This window comes from Arctopsyche grandis, chromosome 3, assembly GCF_051622035.1.
Source record: "Arctopsyche grandis isolate Sample6627 chromosome 3, ASM5162203v2, whole genome shotgun sequence".
Classification (NCBI taxonomy): Eukaryota; Metazoa; Arthropoda; class Insecta; order Trichoptera; family Hydropsychidae; genus Arctopsyche; species Arctopsyche grandis.
Genome location: NC_135357.1, coordinates 26,355,255 through 26,382,419, shown reverse-complemented (window position 1 = coordinate 26,382,419; position 27,165 = coordinate 26,355,255). Strand labels below are relative to the sequence as shown.

The 27,165-nt window shown below is 32.8% G+C and overlaps 1 protein-coding gene across 1 annotated transcript; it reads right to left on the bottom strand.

Annotated features, from left to right (window-relative positions):
* Positions 1-532: 532 nt before the first annotated feature.
* Positions 533-3,439, bottom strand: nvd (cholesterol 7-desaturase nvd). The gene is made up of 7 exons (XM_077427429.1): positions 3,277-3,439; positions 3,011-3,199; positions 1,431-1,609; positions 1,239-1,344; positions 1,028-1,155; positions 786-956; positions 533-709 (listed from the first exon to the last, which is right to left on the bottom strand). Exons 1-7 carry the CDS (start codon positions 3,416-3,418, stop codon positions 533-535), a joined length of 1,092 nt encoding a protein of 363 aa, XP_077283555.1. The 5' UTR covers positions 3,419-3,439.
* Between the last annotated feature and the right edge of the window lie 23,726 nt (positions 3,440-27,165).

The window sequence follows — 27,165 nt, the reverse complement described above, 5'->3', positions numbered from 1 at the left end:
CATAATAAGCACACACTATCAAAAATATAAGACGACATACAAATCTATTGAAAAACATTCTAATTGAATCTATTTAATATGAGATAATATCATGATGTATTAAATAAAACTACAAATATATATATATATATATATATATATATATATATATATATATATATATATATATATATATATATATATATATATATATATATATATATGTATATATATCGTGATGACTTCCGAAATATTTAGAAATCTGTATATTTGGGAACATTCATAAATAATTATGTAGATATCAGAGATTACTTTCCTATTACATATACAAATAGTTATAAGATTTTGTTTTCCAATTCAATAGAAGTTTTGAAATCCTTATACATAATGTATCAATAATATAATATAAATCCTAAACTATAATGTGCAAACTAACTAACTAAATTCTCACTAATCATCCTATTGAATAATTGGAAACTATTTAATGTGTTCACCGTTCAATAAGAGTAATACAACCATTTCACATATTCAAATCAGTCTACATTTTTGTGTACTACCAGTCAATTAAATCCTTTTTTGGTCCTAAAATAGCATCTTTAAAAGTGATGCTGTTTTCCGTATAAAATTGTTGAAACCAAGATCTAAAAGCTTTAATACATTTATCAGTTTTCACCAACTGAGGATTATGTACGAACTGTTTTTTATTCCATATCATCACATCTCGATGGAACTAAAATATTTTTTTTAACACAGATTAGATACATTTTATTTTAAAAATATAATTTTATTATAAAGCAACAAATTACCATAACTGTCTCTCCCCACATCATAAAATTAGCAAGCGGTCTTATGTACCATGGTGCATATACTCTATGAACAACTTTTTGAAGTAATGGCTCCAAAGGTGTTACGGTTTGCAAAAATATAACTCTACCAAATCGATGACTCAGCTTTAATTGCACATAGCTTGCACCAATCTGTAATAATTAAAATATTGCTTATGAAAATAGTTTTAAATATAAAATATGTTGAATGTACATAAAAATACCTGTCTTGCTTCTACGTCGAATTTGATCATGGTAAATCTATTAAAAAGCTTAACTTCATGCGTTATTGAGACTCGTGCTTCGTGAGGAATATCAGTACTTTCCCACTTTCCATTCCATTCATGGAAACCTGTTAAAACAAAATTAAATTTTTTGAATATTACATACTAATTGAGAGTTTTGTCTATGTTTGTATAATAACTATAATATTACCGAGAGCGTTCCAGCAGTCTGTGGTTGGTAATGATTTACCAGCCATCAAATGATCTGAATGTATTGCATTAAGATGAGCAACATCAGCGCCATTTTCTGGTATATCCTTATAAATAGTAAAAACAAAAGTTTGATTAAAATCTTGATTATAAATTAATCATTATATTTAATTAACAAAATAATTAATTGTACTTGTATATGACTGGAGATAAGAAATTCATTTCTTGCGTGATATATCCAATTGCCTTTTTTTATGTCTTCAACGGCAGGTATCTCCCAGTCTGGGGACCGCCCTTCTTTATCATACCAAACAAATATGGCTTCATCGATTTCAATGCTTGTCCAAACTTTTAATCCAACTCCACGAGGAACTGCGAAAAATAAACAAAATTTATTTTTATTTATTTACTAGCTGAACCCGGCATGCGTTGCCATTCCACAATAACGCGTGCAATTCCCGTGCCACAGACATTCAATTTTATACATATGTATAGATATATTTGTTGACGTAGGTCATCCATTATGTTTGTGGTGCAGCTCTGAATGGTCAGTACATTCGAGTGCGAGGTAGGCGTGGCGCGATTATTGTCACACTCGCGGCGTGATGCGTTTAAGGCGGGATAGCTTTACTTTCGCGTTAGTAAAATCTGAATATTTTGTAAGAGGTTTTTTCTCGTTTTTTTTTCACAGTAATCTTCCCGGAAATGCATACAGCGAATCCTGAAAGTTCCATCTTAATCGGTTCAGTGGCTTAGAATCCTATACGAGACACATACACACACATACATTCAATTTTATATATGTATATATACAGATTTATTTAACGTTTTTGACCATTATGACATTACAGGAAGAATCTAATGCGCCACAATGGCCTACATAGTAAAATATTAAAATAAGAGAGGGAGAAAACAAAAAATAAAATTAATAGATCAAAAAATTACAAAAACAAAAGAAAAGTAAAAAACAATACAGCATTTAACACAATCATAAAAAAATTTAAAGTAATAATTAAAATAAAAATAAATAAAAATACAAACATGGGAATGTCTTGCACCTGCAGCCTGTTCCGATAAATAAGAACAAGCTACAAATACAAAATATCCCTGCGAGGCCCAAATGGAAGAGAGTAGATTAAGATTCCACACATACATACATCACATTCAAATTAAGAGATTAATGATGAGCGTAGGTTACCAGATAAATATGTTAAAATAATATCCGACAATCTACGTACACTTAGGTGGAAAATATCGCATTCAGGTACAGCAGCAACGATTTCATTGAGGAGTGGAATAGCTCTTGGAATAGGAGCCATTCGAAAAAGAACTGTGCGAGCAGGAGGTACAACTATCAAATTATGATGGCTACCACGCACATAGTTATTAGGGACATAAAGTCCCAACTGTTCCAGCAACAACGGGCATGACGTAAAATTGTAAGTAATCCATAAAATTCTGGGAAATTCTTCTATCAATATAATTTTTGGAAACATAATAAATTATTATTTCAAATAAAAACAAGCTTATCATCATTGAAATTTAATATTGATCGTGTATAAACAATGATATTGATCTTATGTAAATAAAGATTATTAAACTGATGTTTTGAAAGAGATTATTATCAAACTATTCAAGATCATTCAATTTATGAAATGTAGATTGGTTTGAATTTGTATTAAAATAGATAAAATTTTACTCTCTGACAGTAACTTTGTAACTCAAAAAAACATGAAATTATTATAAAAATTATATTATATGTTTTAAAAATACCTGTCTCAATATTGGGTATTGAAACGCATTTTCCACTTGTAGAATTGAATCTCCATTTATGAAACGGACATTCAATACAATCTCCCTGTATAGTGCCACCGACGGCTAAACTTGCACCCAAATGCGGACAATAAGCATCTGTAACATGAACCTTGCCATCCAATGTCCTAAAAACCGCAAAGTTTTCCCCTAGAAATGAAAAAATATATTTATAGTCGTTGAATATAATTTAAAATTATGTATATAGTTTCAGTAAAAATATGTACCGATGCTATCAACTTGTTTGACTTCTCCGACTTTCAATTCGACCGATTCCAAAAGTGCAAACCATCCATTTGGATATGGCGGTGGCAACTTTGTTCCCATTTTCCTCATTCTTCTTCTTAAATTAATCATGTCACGCCTCATTTCTGTCTCTCCAGGTAAGTTCAAGTCCTGTAAAATTTCATTATTAACAAATTTTTGCATACCAACAACTAATTGACATTTTAAATATCAACAACGCTAGCTACCTGTATATAATTGAATGGCTTTATCAATACTTTATATCCATAATATATGGAAAGAATGAGGATAAAAAAGCTCGATAAACCAAAGCCCATTGAAGTGATAGTTTCGACAAATAGTTTGAATATGAAATATGAAATTCCTAAAATAGAGGTGACTATTTCGGGTCCAAAAGATGATAAAGAATCGCCACGATTCGTAGTCATTTCCGTTATTATTTCTAATATCGCATCATAGCCAGTCTTTCCGCTGGACTTATTCGACATGTTGCTTAGGAGACTCGTACACAGATCTATATCCACCGTTATGTTTTCCATCTTGAACTAAAAATAATATATATTTTATAAATTTCTGAAAGATACTGTACTTATTTAGTATCATTAGTGTTATCAATTTTTTTTTAATTTAATATATGTATGTACATTTTTTATTTAATATATGTATGTATGTATGCATATTTTTCTAAATTATTATTTTAGTTACATATATTATGTTAGTGTAACTTATATGCAACTCTATGCGTTAAATTGTGGGTTTAAATTATAGTAGGTGTTGTAACTGTGAACTGATTGATGATGAGTAAGCGTTTATATTATTTGCACCTTGAGTACAAGATATGTGCATACAAAATAGTTCCTATACACACTAATTATTAAATTTGGTTAGTTCCTTCGGTTTAAAACAAAATAATTTATTGAATATGACATAAATCAGAAATAAAAAGTATTACATATTGTTTTGAAATCAAAGTGAGTAAATTTTACATATTTATGTATGTATGTTCATATATGTTTTAAGATCATAATCATAAATTCAATCAATAAAATCATATAATATCACCAGTAGCGGCTCGTGAAAATTCATAGTGGTGGGGCTGCAGAGATTAATCAGGCTGTAGTAGCTCGTTTACCAAACCGGTGATCAAATGAAAACAAAAATAGCATGCATATGTAATGTACTATACTGGGAGGTCTGCAGCCCGCAGCCTATGTAAACGACAAAAATAGCATGCATTTGTACTGTACTGGGGGGGACTGCAGCCCCGCAGCCCACATGGACGAGCCGCCCCTGAATATCACTATTCTGTCTGTGTGTGTATCTGAGATAACGCACGCCGTACTATAATAGTCGTTTCGATTCGACATATGTATTTATGTACTTCACAGCTAAACCACTGCCAACAAAATGTACAAATAAAATCACGAAAGAAAAAAATTCTAAATAAACACATATATACTATTTGCTACCGATGTTTCATCTAGGCTAATAGATAGGTGCTAAGTCTCTGAGTATTTGGCGCCATCTATTGAAAATGTATTTAATTAATTAATTAATAAATTTATTTATTTTTTATATCAATTATATGTAGTTAGGTAGTTTTTAGCATATTTTTTTCATATTAATCAATTAAATATAAATATTAAATTAAATATATTCAAAAGGTATTTGAAAAAAATTCGACCACGTGCGGATCGAACACAGGACCGATACATTTCTTTTAATTTTTTTTTTATTTAATAACTTAATTTGCCAACACCCATGCGATGATATTTCATCGGGTACAACACTAGTATTTAATAATATTGCAAAACTTGCACATTCCATACCAAATAAAAAGTCAACCAAAGTTAGGTTTATATTGTAAAGGTTTATTTGTTTTGATATCTATAGAATTAATCTGTAAAATACATTTCATAAAATGGTTGTTTTATATACCTATAAATGTTTATGGTGTATTACCTTTACATACAATTAATTTTATATACACACGAAATTATTCAATGTAAAAATGCTAAAAGGTAAGAATTTAAACTGAATAGAGTTAAAATAACCCAAGACTTTGAATTCATTTGAAATGAACTGAGCGAAATCCAAAACTATGGAGGCAGCTAGATACATACGAAACTATGGTATGTAGATACATATGGTATGGTATGGCTAGATACATACGAACCTATGGTATGTAGATACATACGAAACTATGGTATGTAGATATATACAAAAAATAAGATAAACGTCGATTTAAATAAAAGATACAATGTTTTATTCAAGTGTTATCGCGCCGTCGATATTGGATCAACATGAATTTGTTATGCAGAGAAAAGACACATTGTCACCTTCAATAAAAAAAAATACTAATATCTGTTTAAGGACGACATGCATCGTTGCCATTTCAATGATGTCTGGAAATTTAAAGTGAAATAGAACAAAAGACATTTTTTGTTGAGACATTTGAGTGTAAAAGTGAATAGATCCAAAAACTAACGAGGTGTAGGGATGAGTGGTACAAGCCAAAGGAAGAGTACGTGCAAATTCAAATCTGAATCCAAATGAAGATTTGTTATATTTTCCCAAAACTAATATCAGATGATCATGAACCCGACTTATCGTTAGTTTTATCATTTCACTTAACGATACAATAGATAATCGACCGTTTTTCCGGAAATATTCGGTATGGTGTTACGAGTATTCTATCATTTAAGCAAAAAAATAAAAATAGGGGGTTCACATGACGTTGCAAGTTTTTGAAAGAATTGCTGCGTACAAAATAATTGAAATAACTGAAACTGCGTCAAATTTACTTTCAAGTTAATTTGTCTTATAAGAATATATGTACATCAGCAAAAATTAAAATGAGACCGATATTTATTATAAAGAAAACGATAATAGTACGTATTTAAATAAGCGTATTTTTTACTTAATTTTTCAATCTAGTTTTTACTGGTTATTTTTATTGGTAATTGGACTATTCGTCACATTGGGGTGGTCACAAAGACAATTTTTGCCATGAAAATCGCGAATACACAATATTTGGCACTCAAGTTCTCGTTACTATGATTGTTATCGTTAGTATGATGGACTTTTCGGCTGCCAGATGTTCCGTTATAGAGATTTTAGTGACTTTGTGACGAGTAATTTGTGACCAGTAATCACCGAATCATTTTTATTACAGTTTATTACATTCTTAGTCTTCCTAAAGTAAATTATACTCTCATTTTTCCGGTCGCAGATTATCCAATTAATGCATTATCCGTAAATGAATTTAAGTATTTATTAAAATTAAATATATATTTTTTTAAATGAACAAAAGCATATTATATTATATATAAAACCAAAATATTATCTTATGTTGGCAATATTTTTATATATGTATATATAGTTGAACCCCGGCATGCGTTGCAATGCCATAATAACGCATGCAATTCCCGTTCCCGTTCCCATTTGTCGGAAAAACGCAGGTAGCGAACACATTTGAAATGATTGCGTTGCAATTACACTCATTCCTGTTTTTCCCGTTTCCGTAAGCGTTTTTTCCAGTTTTTTTCACAGTATTCTTCCCGGACATGCACACAACAAATCCTGAAAGTTTCATCGTAATCGGTTCAGTGGTTTAGCAGCCTATTCGAGACACACACACACACACACATACATTCATTTTTATATATGTTTAATATAGATGAGATACTAATATTTCACCAAGGAAACAACGTCACCATTCTGATCTTCTTAAAACCATTGTTAACAAAAATTACGATATTGGGTGCTATATACATACATATTTATAGGCTCGTCTTTTAGGGCAACCGGGGTACTACCCCACACAAATTTATCCTAACCAAAAAATATACATTTTGAATATTGGTATTGGTGACTTTTCAAGATTTAAAAAGTGTTTCTTTATCCTACTCACTTCGCGATGATTTGAACCGGTTCGTAATCCAGTTCGGGGCAGTCGTTTATTTGCCGTGGTCCCGTGGTTGCCAGCTTCGGTTTGCTACTACTCTGGAACTTGCGAGTGGTACTCTGTTTAGAGACAGTTGAGGCAGAGAAAAATGATCCGTATTTCCGTATACAGAGAGTAACTTTTAGTTTGACTGCGTAAAGGTCTCTTTGGGACAGAATACGCCAGTCCCGTTTGTCTATATTTTCTATACGATTCGAAAAACTTTTCGACATTTCAACTATGTTTTACAAAGTGTGCCTAATTTGCAAACACAATATGGCAATTTTTTCATTTTTATCATTAAATGTTTATTTATAAATATAATATAATACATTTTCGATTTTTTAGAACACATAATGAACGAAGTCGATAATTTTCTAAATAAGGCATATTCCTTGCATAAAATGTTATTAAAAATATATTAAGTTAGATTTTTTTGAAAAAATATACATATATGTAGTGGGGGTTGGCTTTAGCTTCCTCGTATCCCACTTGATTTTAAGATCACAAGCCGCTCCTGTGTACATACATACATATGTATGTATATTAATATAGAGTAACTCAAAGCAAAGCCAAAACATTCAATCTATCGTAGAGGAAATTGTTTTCAAACTTAGAAAGAGATATGATTCTAACGAACCCGAGATAAGTGAAATATCCAAAATGTATGAATAATCGGGAATTTATGTACAAGGCCATGTAAATAACGATGGAGTATCGAAAAATGGTGAGAGTGTGATTTAATTAATTCGGGGTTTCAATATATAAATGAAGAAGAAAATATCAATTGCATTAGTCACCGATTTCTATTGATGATTTATTGGAGTAAGTAAATCATTTGGAGTAATTTGCATTGATATAAGAAAAAATATTCTTCAAAGGAAACAAAATACACAAATTTAATTAATAATATGTATTAAAAGAGTATCCCAGTATCTGCATTAGGAATATTTTATCAGAAAGAAAAAAAATTATTTCGGATTATCCAACAGTATACTACATATGTATAATATAAACATATATAAACAAATAATTCATACATATGTGAACGTGCTTTATTAGAATTATATTAATATTAAAAATCATTTAACTTTATTTATTGACTTGAAGTATTTTTTCAAATGATGTTACTATTCATTTAGTAAATTACTAAATTACAAAATATTCCTGTACAAAATGCTAGGATTGATACATATGTGTACATATATATATATATATATATACACACACACATATATATATATATATATATACATATATGTATGTGCTTGTATGTATGTGTATACTTGTTCAGATGTGTGTATGATACATATAATACAGTAGTTAGTACGTAGTAAAAGTTATACCAAATTAAAAAGTGTATCATATAATAAATATTTTTTGTATGAAAGGAGAATATGTCATATCATATGCTAGTTAATTCATATACTTACGATACGTCACATATAAGTTGAGGATTCGAAATATTCTGAACGCTTCTGAATTATATCTGCGAGTAATCGATGATGGATTTGATGAAATGAAACGGAGTGTTATATTGATATAGTTGGGTATCCTTGCAAATATTTTGGCGATATGATGAGCCACTGGTCAGCACTAGCGGCTGTGGCGCGAGTTGGGAGCAGACTGATTGCCGAACAGCCTGTCTAGGGCTGTTTTACTATCGGTTTGATAAGCTTTAGATGCGTTTTTTTTATATACGGATCAAATTTTATGCAATTTGTAGACACGAGGCTGTCGATGCCAAAAAATTAAACTGGTTCTCCAAAGGAAAATGTTGGAAAACCTTTTAGAATTTCAAATGACATTTTTCATTCGTCGTATGCACATTGAAATTTTTTTACGTATTCGTTTGTTAAAGATTGTTTTATTTTAACTTATGTGTAAAATTTTCAATATACATATATATGTGTGAAAGTTTCAATACGATTAAATACATTATATATGTACATCATATTACAGTATTATACTTCAAGGGTAAATAATAGATGGACTCATTCTAAATATATATCATAATTTCGAGAGAGACTATGTAAGTAAGTATCTTTGGTTACGAACTTCGTAATCAAAACAAAGTTTCTATGACGACAATTCAATTAGTTGAATATTATATTTTTTTGATTCAAATAAATTTTCAGATTCGCCATGTTTAAGCTGTTTATATTAACTATATATCGTTTATATTAACTAGAACTGATTCTAAATAAAACAAAATTTGAAGAGGGAAATATATTTTATTTTATTTTTCAATTAATCATGCACACTCGCCCAAAATATTGCCCCAAAGCGTAAAGAGTACGGATAGCCAAGGTGCCGCTTATTGTTCAATTGTTGTAAATGCGTTGTAAAAAAGGTTCGGCAAAACTTTAACAATGCATTTACAACATTTGAACAATAAACGGCACCTTGGTTATCCGGGCTCTACAGTAAACAGATTAAGACTCAAGAAATTATATATATTTAATACATAATTATTACATAAATCGAAACTTATACTTGACATATGTATATGGTCAGACATTGCAAACATCGTATACAATACGATCAATAAACATCGTATACAATATGATCAATAACATTTTCAAGTAACAATACGAATTTATATACAATAAACATCCACAGAGACATCTATGGAGAGAAACCTGGCGAAATCGGAAATATAACACAATGACTCAAGATTTCGCGAGAAAAATGGGGAGGGAAAGCTTATTTTGCAGGAATCGTTTCAATGAAATTCAGAAAAATTGGCAAACTCTGATAAGAAACGACCGACCTGGTTACAAAAACAAGGTCTGGCCGGCAGCAACCAGTGTGACTCGAACTCAAACCACACTGACCTTAGCTAGACATGCTAACCACTCGTCCATGTCGCTGGTTTATTTAAAATATTACATACATGGAGATAAATATTTTTGAGTAAATTTATTTCAAATCAAGTATATACATACATATAGATATGTATGTACATATGTATATTGATACATACACAGATGTGCTTAGTGGCGGCTCATCTTTAAGAGCAACTTAGGCACTGCCCCACACACATTCCTCCCAACCAAAAAAGATAATAAATTTTGCTTATAGTTGGTGTCTCACAAGTTTTTGTTTATCCCGCTCATCATGTGGTGAGCAGAACCGGTTCGTAATTCAGTTCAGACAGTCGCTTTCTGCCGTGGTCCCGTGGTCGCCAGCTTCAGTTTACTTGCTAATCTGGAATTTGTGAGTGGTATTGTGTGTATAGTGTAGACTGTAGACAGTCTGTTGAAGCAGAGAAAAAAAAACTGTACCGTATACAGAAAGTCGCTTTTAGTTGGCTGCGTAAAGGTCTCTTTGGGGCAGAATACGCCAGCCCCGATCGTCTATATTCTCTATTCGATTCGAAAAATACACGACTACATCAATGTTTTTCGAAATTTCAACTATATTTTGGTTATAAAATTTCCAATTTTTCAATTATACCATTTTTGAAGTTTTAAGTTATACAATTTTCAATCAAAATATGACAATTTTATCATAAAATATGTTTTATTAATAAAATTTTTGCTTTTTCAGAACACAATGAACGAGGTCAATAATTTGTTAAAAAAATTAATTTTCCTTACATAAAATGTTAGCTAAAAAGTTGGAAAAAATAAATATATGGGGGGAAGGGAAGCTTTAGCCTCCCCGCGCCCTACCTGCTTTTAAAGTCACGAGCCGCCCTTGTATGTACATACGTTCATTATCTAAAATGTTGTTTTTATTTTTAACTGTGTTTACTCGTGTATAAATATACCACAGACTAAACTTAATTGATTAATCATATGTCTTTTAGTAAAATTTTTGATACACCATGATTGAATTCAAAATTTTACATTTTACTACGACAGTAATTTTTCATAATAAAAATGAATTAAGTGAAATTTTTAGTATGTAATTGGTAAAAGCTGAATTTAAATTGTTTTACTTTAAATTATATATGTTTTTTAAACCTTCTGTAGATGCATTCCATACAGTTTAATCCCATCGTCAGATAAGTAATATCGTCAAGGTAGTAGGCTTCACCGAAGAAAATTTATATGAATATTATATCAAAGTATCGATTAGGTTGGAAAAATTGCGACTTGGCCGTGTCGACTTGACGTTGCACGATCAAGGACTTGTTAATTATTAATTTTCAGAAAAATCTGCGATGTATTATATACTACATAGTTTTACCCGGCTTCGCTCAGTATTTGTAATAGAAACAGCTTAAACATCGCGTATCTAATAGTATGTACATATTCATTTGATTTTTTGAAAAAAATATTATATTCAACCAATTGCATTGTCGTCATAGAAACTTTGTTTTGTTTACGAAGTACCCAACGAAAGATACTTACATATATATATATATATATATATATATATATATATATATATATATATATATATATATATATATATATATATATATATATATATATATATATATATATATATATATATATATAAATCAATATTTGTCCGTCTATCACATATGCGTTCCTATACTTTAATATAATTTAATTTGATTATTAAGTATTAATTTGAAACTGAAACATTCACTTATCGAAACGCATCGAGAAACGGGAACGGGAACGGGAATTGCATGCGTTATTGTACGATGGAAATTTAAGGATTTATTGTATGCATGTCCGGGAAACTTACTGTGAAAAAAAATCGGCCAAAAACGGGAACGGAAACGGGAAAAATGGGAATGAGTGGCATTGCAACGCAATAATTTCAAATGTTTTCGTGTCGCTACTGCTTTCGTGTTGTTAGGGTAAACTAAACAAAATTTACTTTATCTATGTACGTAGTAACAATAGATGAAGTTTTGTGATCATGCTAAAATTTGAACTCGATATTTTGACTGATTCGAACTCAGAATCGATTACTGATCACGTTTTTATGATCTAGAAAAAATGTGTGTGTGTGTGTTTGTGTGTCTGTGTATTTTTTTTTAATATTATTGATTTATTCAATTTCGCAAAAGCTTTATTAGTCATCGAGAGCCTTGATTAGACTTGAAGATAAATCGTCTAACATATTTCAATGATTCCATTTGAACTTTTGACGTAATTTAAAGTACAAAGTATCATGTATGTATGTATGTATGTATCCATCAGATATTTTTACGTGATACATTCTTCCTTGTGATAAGCGCTATCGGTTCCATATCGTGTTATCCTAATGTGGCGCTGTATACAAGTTATTTAATTTAGTAATTAGAAAACGAATTTAATGCGTTTTTGATAAATGTTCAAAATTATCGATATCTTTATCAATGAAGATATCAAAAGTTTCAAGGTTTTTATTTATTTTTATTTAAAAATTCTGATTAATTGGTTTCAAGTGACGAACGAGAATTCAAAGTCGCCTTTTCCGGAAACCCCCATACAAAGCGCTCCAATATATGTATGTATGTATCTATTCAGTCATACATTTCTGTCATTATATTAGAGATTGCGTAATTATTCCACATATGCAATTAACGATTTATATATTTTATGTATTGTATTAGCTTGGTCTTATTTATAAACATATAAATTTTTAATTGTTTGACAGGCGTCCTCAAATTTTAAAGCACATACACTCTAAGAAAGTGTATTCGTAGTTCGTCATTTCTTCTGCTTTCGTCTTTCCTTCTACACCTCTTACACTTGCTTCGTTTCTTCACGTCCTTCTACACCTCACTGCATAGCAATGATTTATTAACATTGTTAAAATATATTTCTGATTTATTAACATTTTTAAACTTTATTTCATTGTTAAAATTTATTTATTTTATTGCTGAGCCAGAACGGTGTTTTTCGTCAATAAAAAGAATAAAGACATATGGGTGCTACTTTAGTGTACGGTCATTCACATATCTACTTTAGTATGCGATCTACCTTCATGTTTTTTCCTTAATATGCGGTCTCACTATCTCACTTCTCGCGTGTGACACTGAGACTGAATAATACCGACCCTAACAACCTAATCTTAAATTAATAGGGCCAACCTTAACTTAACCTAACCTATCCTGACAATAGAAAGAGAAAGCATGCTTATACACTTGTACAAATATTTGTCTAAATAAAAAAGATTTTTCATTGATTTTATATTGCACTTAATTGAATATATTTAAGTTCAAAATTTTAAAAATTATAGAAGATGGATAATATATTTTTAAATCTTTCTCAATCAATCAAAATGGACCCCTTCAAAGTTACACAGGAATTAAGCTTGATAAATAATATCAGAAGCGATAAATTAATTCATGAAAATGAAGTAATGTTAACGGTGTCATATCAATGCAGTTAAATAACTAAAACATAACAGTATTATTGCATTATTTTGGCTTATCAGCGAGAAAAAAATGCTTATTAAGTGTGAATAACTACCGATCAATTATATATACCTATGTATAAATATATATATGTATATATATATATATATATATATATATATAAATATATATAAATATATATATATATATATATATATATATATATATATATATATATATATATATATATATATATATATATATATATATATATATATTACCGAATGTTTTAATTGAATGTATTTATACGATAGAGGTAGATTTACTTTTTGATTTTTCCGTTTTCAGTTAGCGACCACCGTATACTTTAAAAGACAAAATGGTGGAACTGATGAATGGGAAAACATGCAAATGCCGTCCGATCATTATACGAACGGAAGATAATATATTGTAATGTATTTAAGTCCGTATTGCGGAATCGTTTTAAATATCCTGAAAACGTCTGAAAGATGCGCGGGTCAAAATCCAGATCGATTCCGAGAAACATCGCCATTGGAAAATGTCCGTTTTATTATCGTCGGTCTGTTTTCGGAAATCTAATTCCCTATGCATTATCGCTCTTACTACATACATTGATAACGCACGACGTTGGGTTTATTCGACGGAAAAATTGCATAATCCATGTTGCATGTCCGCCAGAAAATGATACGAAAGACTCGTTATGCGGCGTATAATTTAAGTAACTTATATAAAGACGTAGCCATTCAAATCGTATGATAATGTTCCTTCCTATAGCCTATATATATGTAACATTTATAACCTTTCATCATCATTCATTTGCATCGAACTGCAAACGATTCTTACTGTCACTTTGTGGCAAGTTCAAAGTTTAGCGTGTCTGCAAAATTGGAAGATTTTAATTTATGTATGAACTATTAGAGCTTTATGAAAGGATCGTGATAATTATGTCGTCGTTGTCTATTATTTAGCTATTATATACATACATATGTATATACCTATTGGTATGTTACAGCCCCGCCTACTAAATGTATATGCAGCGTTAACTTTCCGCCATTTTACATTTCCATCCTGTGCAAAAAAATTATATACATATATATATATATATATATATAATATATATATATATATATATATATATATATATATATATATATATATATATATATATATATATATATATATATATATATATATATATATATATATATATATATATTTATTTATTTATTTATTTATTTATTTTAATATACAAGTATACCACAGAGTCTTTAAAGGTCACCCCAATATGACACTGTGGCCAGACAATACATAAAAGATCAAATACATAAGAAAAAATAAAACAACAATAATAGAAAAACAAATAAAATAAAACATTTAAAAAATTGTACATAAAAATTAAAAATTTAAAAATTGAGAATTAATAAATTGAAAAATCAAAAATTAAAAAAAAAAAATTAAAAATTACAAATTGAAAATAATAAACAAAAAAAAAACACATATATAAATAGTTTAAATTGAATTAAAAGTAAAAAACAGTAAAAATACGGATAGATTATCCGGTGAAATATTGAAAATATCAATGTGATTGCTGACCAAATTCAAGCAGCGTAAGACTCGAGCGATTGGTGAAAAAGCAAGAACATTAGTTCTTGCTTTAATAGTTTGGAACAATGGACGCAATCGATAATCAATGAGGCGAGATGGAACCCAAAATTTCATTTCTTCCAATATAGTTGGGTTGTAAATATCACCTCTTAATAATTTGAAGAAATGACACACAAGATGCATATCCCGCCGATGAGATAGGGAACTATAGCCAACAGAACCTTGTACAAAAGCACTAGGAAACAGTTGAGGGTAGTATCCAAACTCCCTCATATATAGTTAGCGGAGGAACTTCCTTTGAACTCTTTCAATTTTTAGAGAGTGAGTTAATTCACTGGGACTCCATATAATGGCATCAGATTCCAAAATGCTTCGGACCAATGCGTTATAAAGAAGACGCAAAACTCTTAAATTATTGAAATTGTGAGCATTGCGTAAAACGAAACCCAGCATATTTGAAGCTTTATTGCACATATTGGAAATATGGATACCAAACTTCCATCTGCTCTCAAACGTAACGCCAAGGTCTTTTTTGGATAATGTTCTACACAGTGGAGTTCCACCAAGATTATACTGATATAAGGTGGGGTTAGAAGACCGAGAAAAAGACATAATATTGCATTTACTAACGCTAAGAGGTAAATGATTATTAGTCGCCCAGCACCATAAAGAGTTCAAATTACTCTGAAAGACCTCACAGTCAGAAACATTATCAATTTTCATGAATAACTTGAGGTCATCAGCATATAGTAAAAAATTTGAATCTGAAAGTACCGAGCCAATATCATTCACATATATTAGAAACAGTAAAGGTCCCAGATTAGAGCCTTGGGGCACGCCAGAAGATGTGAGGTATACTTCAGAGAAATGGCCATCAAAACAAACAAACTGACGACGATTACTTAAATAAGAAGTAAAAAAATCAGTAAGATTATCCGATAGACCAAAATTGGCCAATTTCTTAATAAGTATTGAATGATCAACCTTATCAAAAGCTTTAGCAAAATCGGTATAGATCACATCAACTTGATGCCCTGCATCTAGCGATTTAGTAATGAAGTTTGAGAATGACAAAAGATTAGTAGTCGTAGAGCGTGCTGAACGAAAACCATGCTGTTGGTCTATGATAAACCGACTGCAATGATTATAAAGTAATATATATATATATATATATAAAGAATCGATTTTGTCATCTGACGAAGTTTGGGTTCTTATCCGATCGTATTCAAACTTTACCATTTTGCTCGGTTTGGTCATCATTATAAGTGGAAAAGACGTCCGCCATTAACATGGAAAATACTGCATCTTCATTTACGGTGACGTCTATCGTCCATACTCCCCCTCAATCGCTATGGCAGATTGAGCACTTTGTTATACTCATGATCAGATTTTACGGAGAGAATTGGTTATTTCTAAATTAGGCTTTTTATATATTGTCTTAATTTTATAAACAATATATAGAAGAGGTCAGTTTTTAAAAAACATTTTTTTTATATATATTTAATTATTATATATAACTAGTGTTGTGCCCGTTGATGTCAACGGGTGAATTCGGAAAGGAATTGATACATGAATCAAAATATAAAAATAAGTTATATATTATATATAAATATAATATAAGGTAATTTATAGGCGCGCGTGCGTATTAATGCGCCGTTCACCCGTTCGAAATTATGAATGAATGTGTGTGCGTGTGCCGCTTCACTCTGATTGGCTGTGTGTTGATGGTCTGGCACAAACACACATATCCACACACATCACGTCCGTTTTTATATATATTATACTAATGATTTTAAACAGCTTCGCTCGGTATTTGTAACATAAACAGCTTAAATTTGGCTAATCTAACAGTAAATATTTTATTAAATTTATTTGAATAGTTTTATTTTATTTAAATTGATTTGAGTATTCATTTGTTTTTCATTAAATTTAACGTCACGGATTCTACGAACCAAAACTTACATACATTTATTTATTTATACAGATAAAAGCCCATTTAAGCAAATTACATAATAAAAACATAGAATGAAATCTTAAAACATAAAATTAACAATAAAATAAAAAATAAAATCAGAAAAGATAGTAAAAAACGCATTAAAGTAAATTACATATTAAAAACATATAATAAAATCTTATAATATAAAATTAACAATAAAAGAAAAAGAGAAAAAAGAAAATCAGAAAAGATAGTAAAAATTAAGGAAACACAATATTCTGAATGGATCCTATAAACCGACCAAAAGAAACATTAAATATGGTTAAAAAGCCCTACGGCTGTGCATGTAGGAGTATTTAAAAGAATGTTAGTTTTCGTTGTAATTGGCGAAAACAGAACACGTTTGCGTATTCTAAAATAATTTGGTGCATAGAAATTAAATTCGCTAAGAATTGGTGGATTATAAATATTTTCACGAAGAACAAGGAACATGTGTTGTAATAATAAAAAATACGATGACGAGATTCAAGATTGACTGAGCCCGTCATTCCCAAAATAAATACATTCATACATACAAAGTCTCTTTCGAAATTATATATTACATACATATAATTTTATACGTTGGCAAAAAAAGTCTAAAAGAGTTGGAGCTTGGAATCGGAGTCCGAGTCGGGATTAGAGACGGAGTCGAATCATAAAATAAAGCCGGAGTCGGTAAATTTTGATCCGACTCCATGGCCCTACAATTTTTGACATTTATTTAGTACTAGCTGTATTACCCGGCTTCGCTCAGTGTTTATAATATAAACCGCTTAAACATGACTAAGCTAATTTAATTAAAAAAAAAAAAAAAATTTAAAAATTTAAAAAAAAAATTTTAAAAAAAAATTTTAAAAAAAAATAAAAAAAAAAATCAAAAAAAAAAATCAAAAAAAAAATTTAAAAAAATCAAAAAAAAAATCAATTTTTTTTTTGCCTTCTAGGGCTTCGCCCTCGGCACCCCCCTGAGCCTTTGCCTTCTAGGGCTTCGCCCCTCCACGCCCCATGAGCAATTGCCGTTTAGGGCTTCGCCCCCATGATCAGTTGCCTTTTAGGGCTTCGCCCCTCCGCGCCCCCATGATTCAAAGCCGTCTAGGGCTTCGCCCCCCTTAGTTAATGCCTTTTAGGGCTTCGCCCCCCGCGCCCCCAAGATTAATTGCCGTTTAGGGCTTCGCCCCCCTTAGTTAATGCCTTTTAGGGCTTCGCCCCTCCGCACCCCCATGATTAAATGCCGTCTAGGGCTTCGCCCCCCCTAGTTAATGCCTTTTAGGGCTTCGCCCCCCGCGCCCCCAAGATAAATTGCCGTTTAGGGCTTCGCCCCCCTTAGCTATTGCCTTTTAGGGCTTCGCCCCTCCGCGCCCCCATGATTAACTGCCGTTTAGGGCTTCGCCCCCCTTAACTAATGCCTTTTGGGGCTTCGCCCCTCCGCACCCTCATGATTAAATGCCGCCTAGGGCTTCGCCCCCCTTAGTTAATGCCTATTAGGGCTTCGCCCCTCCGCGCCCCCATGATTAAATGCCGTCAAGGGCTTCGCCCCCATGATCAGTTGCCGTTTAGGGCTTCGCCTCATAAGGCTGCGCCCCATGGGGCTTCGCCCCATGAGGCTGCGCCCCCTTCGGGGCCCCATGCGGCTAAGCTCCATAAGGCGGCGCCCCATAAGGCGGCGCCCCATAAGGCGGCGCCCCATAAGGCGGCGCCCCATAAGGCGGCGCCCCATAAGGCGGCGCCCCATAAGGCGGCGCCCCATAAGGCAGCGCCCCATAAGGCGGCGCCCCATATGGCGGCGCCCCATAAGGCTGCGCCCCATAAGACAGCGCCCCATAAGGCTGCGCCCCATAAGGCGGCGCCCCATAAGGCAGCGCCCCATAAGGCGGCGCCCCATGAGGCTGCGCCCTCTTCGGGGCCCCATGGGGCTGCGCCCCATGAGGCTGCGCCCCTTTTGGGGCCCAATGAGGCTGCACCCCCTTCGGGGCCCCATGAGGCTGCGCCCCCTTCGGGGCCGCATGCGGCTAAGCTCCATAAGGCGGCGCCCCATAAGACTGCGCCCCATAAGACAGCGCCCCAAAAGGCTACGCCCCATGAGGCTGCGCCCCCCTGCGCCCCCTTCGGGGCCCCATGGGGCTACGCCCCCTTCGGGGCCCCATGGGGCTACGCCCCATGAGGCTGCGCCCCCTTTGGGGCCCCATGGGGCTGCGCCCCATGAGGCTGCGCCCCCTTGCGCCCCCTTCGGGGCCCCATGTGGCTAAGCTCCATAAGGCGGCGCCCCATAAGGCGGCGCCCCATAAGGCGGCGCCCCATAAGGCGGCGCCCCATAAGGCTGCGCCCCTAAGGCTGCGCCCCATAAGACAGCGCCCCATTAGGCTGCGCCCCATAGGACTGCGCCCCATAAGGTTGCGCCCCATAAGGCTGCGGCCGATAAGGCTGTGCCCCATAAAGCTGCGCCCCCTTTTGGGCCCCATGGGGCTGCGCCCAATGAGGCTGCGTCCCCCCGGGCCCCCTTCGGGGCCCCACGGGGCTGCGCCCCTTGTGGCGCCCCTGGCGGGGCCCCATGAAGCTACTCGCCTTGCGCCCCCGCGGGGGTGAATCCATTGAAACGAAAAAAACAAATCGGCGCCCATGGATCGAAAAAAAAAAATCGAATCACGTGTTCGATGACGTCACCGATCTACGGACGATGACGACGACCAAGGATATTTACATACATACAAATTCTCTTTCCAAATTATAGATTAGAAGAGATGGTTTATTGACAAATTTTATTTTATAGATTAAAATTATGCTATTATCAAGATTGCTTTTATTTCAACTGATGACTATGATAGCGATACAAATTGAGCGCAAATGTATGGAAACTTGCACAAAACAAAAGTTCTACTTCCGGTTGTCAGATTTTGTTAAAAAAATTTTTATTACTAAAAATCACTATCAGTATTATACTAATTAAATATCAAGAAAATAAAAATAATTTTAAAGGTCAAAATAAAATAATGAAATATTGTTTGAAAAAAAAAAATACTACTTCCGGTTTACAAATTCTGACCAAAACCCTACCAGCTCTAAGTTAGTACATAAAGGATAGAAATATAAATTTTCAGCTTAATAAGTTCAGGGGTGTGGACAGAGTAGTGGGCACAACATTTTTGACCTTTCTACGAGGAAAACAATCCCACTTCCGGTTCATTAAATTAAGTATGTTTTTTTTATTTTTACTTAAAATCACTATCTTTATTATACTCAATAAATATCAAGAAGCTTAAAACAATTTAAAAGGTCAAAATAAAATAATGAAATATTGTTTTTAAAAAAAATACTACTTCCGGTTTACGAATTCTGACCAAAGCCCTACCAGCTCTAAGTTAGTACATAAAGGATAGAAATATAAATTTTCAGCTTAATACGTTCAGGGGTGCGGACAGAGTAGTGGGCACAACATTTTTGACTTTTCTACGAGGAAAAAAATCCCACTTCCGGTTAATTAAATTAAGTAATTTTTATTTTTATTTTTACTTTAAATCACTATCTTTATTATACACAATAAATATTAAGAAGCTTAAAACAATTTAAAAGGTCAAAATAAAATAATGAAAAAATAATGAAATATTGTTTTTAAAAATATACTACTTCCGGTTTACGAATTCTGACCAAAACCCTACCAGCTCTAAGTTAGTACATAAAAGATAGAAATATAAATTTTCAGCTTAATACGTTCAGGGGTGTGGACAGAGTAGTGGGCACAACATTTTCAACCTTTCTAAGTGAAAAAAATCCCACTTCCGGTTTATAAAATTTAATAAGTTTTTTTTATTTCATTACATTGCTACAAGAATTATACTTGAATTTTTTTGTGACGAACACACATGTTTAAGGGGTCGAAAAAAATAGTGGAAGAAAAATCGAACAGGAGTAAACTGCCACTTCCGGTTGACAGATACTTACTAAATTTTTTATATAACTTGGTATTAAGCTTAAACTTTTAGATATGAAATTTCAGTTCAATAAACCAAAAGGTTTCTGAGAAAAACATAAAAAACCTTGATTCTCTAGAGTAAAAGTACTACTTCCGGTTCAGATAGAAATATTTAAAAAATATAAGGTTATAAAAATTATTATTTCTATCATATTTAAAAATATTCAGTCTGATTCAGTTAGTGGTTTGGGAGATAATTGAATTCAAAAACTTAAAAAAAAGAGGACACCTATCAGGGGAGGTACCATTTCCGGTCAATTTAAAAATTTGAAAAAAATTACGACGTGTCGATAAGAATTTCATTAACTGATAATAAGTTTCAGTTCGATAGGACTAACGGTGTTAAAAATATCCCCAAAATACACAGACACACAGACACACAGAAACACAGACACACACACATTTTTTCTAGATCATAAAAACGTGATCAGTAATCGATTCTGAGTTCGAATCAGTCAAAACCTCGAGTTCGAATTTTCGCATGATCACAAAACTTCATCTATTTTATTTTATTTTATTTTATTAATTGAAAAATCAACAGACAGGATGTACAGAGATAGGTATAAAAAAAACAAAAAGTAAATAAATAATATATGTAACATCCGAGTCCAATAATAGATTTTTACAAAAATGAAAAAGATAAATATAAGGAAAACAAATTAAAAAGTAAAGAATAAAGGCATGACAAAATATGTAGTACATTGCATAATTAAACTATAGTATTAAAATATTTGGAAAAGGTTATAAGATAGAATATAAGAAGAAATTGAAATTTACAAATATAAAAAACAAATGAAAAAGGTAAATACAAAATAAACAAATGAAAAGGAAAAGAATGAAAGCTATAATATGATTAAATAGCACATTACATAATTAAACTAAAGTATAAAAATAATGGAAATATTGAAAAAATAGAATAGGAGATTATTGTTACTACGTACATAGATAAAGTAATAATAAGTAATAATACACCTGTACCAAGTACATTCTTCGCGATTGAATCGTTTAATTTTTTGGTGTATTTATCGTAACATACGAAATAAAAAAATATTCATTTGGGTTATTTCGATTTGAAATCTATCTATGTATATATAAAAATGAATGTCTATGTGTGTGTCTCGAATAGGCTCCTAAACGAGTGAACCGATTACGATGGAACTTTCAGGATTTGTTGTATGCATGTCCGGGAAGATTACTGTGAAAAAAAAACGCGAAAAAACTGGAACGGAACGGGAATTGCATGCATTATTGTGGCGTTGCAATGCATGCAGGGTTCAGCTAGTGAAGTAATAAAATATTGGCGAAAGATTACTATATCGAATTTTCAAATGCGATTCAGTGAATTCTTAAATGATAAGGAAGATAACACTCGATCGAGTAATAGTTATGGGAAAACGTTGCGTTGCGTTCACGAATGCTGATACGCCGATGTAATCTGTCCTATGACAATATTTTCAATGATGCATTTTTTTATCGCCCCGTTCCTCACGGTCTCGTTAATGTTGTTCTACTTATTTTATTATGGAAATGTGGAAGTGTGTGGTTGGTTGTAAGGACGATGCCATAACAATCGCAAGTTTCAATCATAATCGGTCACTTCCGATAACATTGTTTTAAGTGTTGCCTGGTCGAGGATGATGAGAGCTTATACCGAATTTTTCAAATCTATAAACTAAATTCGGGTTTTTTTTACATGATATATCCACTAAGCGAAATATGTATGTATGTATGTATGATAGAAGGCTTATATGACGCCAGCAAATGTATTGTAATTCTTTATAATTGCAAGCGGAGATGGGTCGGATTTTAAATATAGCACACTGCTAACAATCGATGCAGTTTTTTTCCCGGTCCGATAGGATTCAGTAATCCGATTTGATGACGCATGTGCAGGAATTTGTTTTCCAAGATTTTGCTCTTTTTTTTTCACATTATAAACCCAATAAGTGGCGATTCGATACGTCGACTGCTGACGCAAATGTTAATGCGCGTCTGACTTTGTCGTCAAAATATGTAGGTGCCGGAGGATTGTCGCTTGTCTAAATTGTCGCTATTTACGGTTTCGCAATTGATATTTGATGATGGTTCAAGATTTTTGCCTGCTTTTAGATATGAATATTGATTTTCACGGTCGGTGCACGCGACCTGCTAGTACGAGTACATTTGCACCGGACTTGTACCGATATCACACTTTGCAGCACGTGATACCATGTAAAATTTACGTATCATAATATGCTGTATACTATTTTGTTGTACGATCGTTAAAATGTATCGAGTGATTTAAATAAATAATAAAATGCATGTATTGAATATATTGTAATTGTTTCTTTTTGGTTTCTTGATAGGGGTGTGGAAAATGCGCCTCAACTTACAAATATTGTGACTCACGTTCAGTCTTTTGTATCTGATACTATGAACCCGGCATACATACGTTGCAATGCCACAATAACGCATGCAATTCCCGTCCCCTTTCCCGTTTCCATTCCCGTTCCCGTTCCCGTTTCCATTCCCGTACCCATTCCCGTTTCTTCCGTTCCCGTTATTGGGAAATTTTTATTCCCATTCCCGTTTCTGTTGCCATGTGTTGGTAAAACGCAGGAGGCGAACACATTTCAAATTATTCAATTATTTGTTTATTTTACCCTAACAACCCAGGTGGCGACGGGAAAACATTTTAAATTATTGCGTTGCAATGCCACTCATTCCCGTTTTTCCCGTTCCCGTTCCCGTTTTTTCGAGGAGATTTTTTTTTTAAAGAAACCATCGCGGACATACACACAATAACTCCTGTAAGTTTCATCGCAATCGGTATAGGAACGCATACGTGACAGACAAACAGACAAACATTGATAGCTATAATTTTGAAAGAGACTTCGTATGTACATATGTATGTATGTAAGTTTTGGTTCGTAAAATCAAGAAAAAGCCTGTATATATATATTGTTTGCTTTCAATATTTCCTCCTGGAAAATAGTGCCACGAGCATTTAGCGTCATCTACTGAAAATTAATTGAATACATTTTTCTATTGCTGTTTTAAATTGTTTATATGAAGGTATGTAGGTAGATAGTTTTTACTTATAACTGGTGTTGTGCCCGTTAGTTTCGGGTAGATTCGGAAAGGAATTGATACACGAATTAAAATAAAGTTCAAATTGACCCTTTTCAGTGTCAATTTAAAATGAAAGAATGTCAATTTAGAATGAAAAACCTTTCTATAAATATATATTGTACACGTAATAATCGTAAAAAGTTGAGTGCGCGTATTATACGCTCATCAATCCAACCCGTTGACCCGTTCGAAGTGTGAATTAATGTGTGTGTGTGCCTTTGTGGATATGTGTACATATGTGTGTACACTACCGTCGCTCGGCCTGATGTCGCACATGTCAGACGCTCCACCCCCCACACTTACCCACTACCCCGCTTCCCCGATTCACCTCGACAAGATCGCAAGCCACATCCATATAGCGGATGCCTAAAATGCACCCATTGGTCAGAATGACGATACGTTCCTCTAATTGATCAAAGGTCCGCGCGTCCGCCACATACATACCCACATACACACATCGCGTCTGTTTTTATATTCATTATACAACCGATGACATATGACATATGTACATATGTATATGTAAGCCGATTCCGAAAATATTCATATACGCATGCTCACTTTCGTTAGTACGTGTGCACTCGCCACTATGAAATCACATCGTGCGTTAGTATTTCCAGTGTGGCTAATGAAACCCGATCTTGTTTAATACGTCACGGTGGCATGTACTGCTACGTATTAACAATAGATTTTGTCGGCTACTGCTGTTGCGTCTACGATATGTTACATCATGTTAGATATAAATGTGTCCATGTAAAATGTACCAAAGAATTCATTTCGTACTGCTGGTTACGTGTAGTTGCCGGTAGGCGCTGTGCTAGTACGAATAGGCTTTTATAAAATCGTATATCATATACATATGTATGTATATACATATGTATAAAAGATCCCTGTACGTATCTCCATCTCCGTCACTTTTTCATCTAAATGCGAATAAAGGTTAGGTATTTGTTTTCAAATTTTATTTAAAATATAGAAGCTCCTGGTCTTCATTTCTAAATTTACTAGTGATGGAGTAATATTGGAATCCTACGTTTTTTTACAAAAATTAGAATTATAACTATGTATATAGACAGTCAGACTTTTCTTCGGATGATTCCATAAACAGGTTGTTGGAATAAAAATAGTTCTACCGTGAAATTCGATTTAACTTCATGAAGACTGGGACCATTATTACCCTATAAAAGTGGTGGTGAACCTTTTTACGTTCACGTGCCGACATTTTCAAATATTTATATACGGAACGTCAGGCAAGTCATGGAATTTTAAAAGAAGAAAAATCAAAAAATAAAATTTATATGAATTTTTTTTTTGTGAAAATGGAGTTATTTAAAAATATGTCAATATTTGAACGATTACTAACTTAATAAATGACAATTATTTATTAATGAGATGTTTGTTGTTATTGATTTGAAGTCAAATGCATTTTATCCGTTTCATATTTCGTGACTTTTAACAATATGCAAGCGTAATTGGATTCACCAGTCAATCTAGTTCAATTCAGAAAATAGCGAATTTCGACAGAAAATAACCAGAATATTGATAAAATTGCCATTGCTAGATTTTTAAATCAATAAAGATTTTTGTGATGATGTTTCAAGTTCTCACTTTTCTTTGGAGGACGAAATTCTGCATACAACTGGTTTCATTTCAATACTGGCGTGGCGATTTAAGAATTCTATTTATGAATAAAATAAGTTGTTCAATGTACATACATATGTACATACCTAGTAATAATAGATGAAAATTTGTGATAGCTGCTAGTATGTAATAGATGAAGATTTTGACTGATTTGTAATCAGAATTTAACATTGATCACTTTTTAAAAAAAGTGTTTTTGTGTGTCTGTGTATTTTGAAGATAATTCGAAAGCTGTTAATCCTATCACACCGAAAACTTACATAGTCATTGAAAATTAGCATTCATCATATTAGTCACTCAAAATTTATATATATATATATATATATATATATATATATATATATATATATATATATATATATATATATATATATATACTATATATTAATAGCACAGTGTTTCACTGTATTCATTTTATGTATGTATGTTCACTGGTTAAATAAAAGCAAACCATTATACATATGTATGTATATACTTTGTTGCATTATCTGTTCAAATTATATGATTTTCAATAAACGTATTTAATTTAAAGACATAAGATAACACTATTTCGTGATTATTTTCGAAATTTTCTTGATTGTAAAAATAGCCACTATTCTGCATTTTCATATATCTACATATGTATGAATGTTATAGTCCAAGTGTTCACACTGGTTCATTCATGAACATACTAGTTTGTTCATACACGAACTGTTGGTTTTCTTTTAAGGGCCAATAGTCAAAAGATAGCTTCAAATTGACTAACCAGGTGACGCATAAAACTTTTAGCTGTCAAAACCTTTGTCAAAACGCAAGCATTTATTAAATAAAATCCTATAGAAACCATATTATAACGTTGCTGTAGTTCCCGTTTCCACAAATATTAAAAACTAGCTGTATTACCCGGCTTCGCTCAGTGTTTATAATATAAACCGCTTAAACATGACTAAGCTAATTTAATTAAAAAAAAAAAAAAAATTAAAAAATTAAAAAAAAAAATTAAAAAAAAATTAAAAATAAAAAAAAAAAAATCAAAAAAAAAATAAAAAAAAAAAATCAAAAAAAAAATTTAAAAAAATCAAAAAAAAAATCTAATTTTTTTTTTTGCCTTCTAGGGCTTCGCCCTCGGCACCCCCCTGAGCCTTTGCCTTCTAGGGCTTCGCCCCTCCACGCCCCATGAGCAATTGCCGTTTAGGGCTTCGCCCCCATGATCAGTTGCCTTTTAGGGCTTCGCCCCTCCGCGCCCCCATGATTCAAAGCCGTCTAGGGCTTCGCCCCCCTTAGTTAATGCCTTTTAGGGCTTCGCCCCCCGCGCCCCCAAGATTAATTGCCGTTTCGGGCTTCGCCCCCCTTAGTT

What these genes read in the sequence shown, in the direction of transcription:
- nvd (XM_077427429.1), bottom strand. Translation starts at nt 3,418, where the DNA reads ATGAGGCGTGACATGATTAATTTAAGAAGAAGAATGAGGAAAATGGGA. An exon ending in CAAACAAGTTGATAGCATCG is followed by an intron (nt 3,200 to 3,276) that starts GTACATATTTTT and finishes TTTCATTTCTAG; the next exon opens with GGGAAAACTTTGCGGTTTTT. An exon ending in TGTGGGGAGAGACAGTTATG is followed by an intron (nt 710 to 785) that starts GTAATTTGTTGC and finishes AAAATATTTTAG; the next exon opens with TTCCATCGAGATGTGATGAT.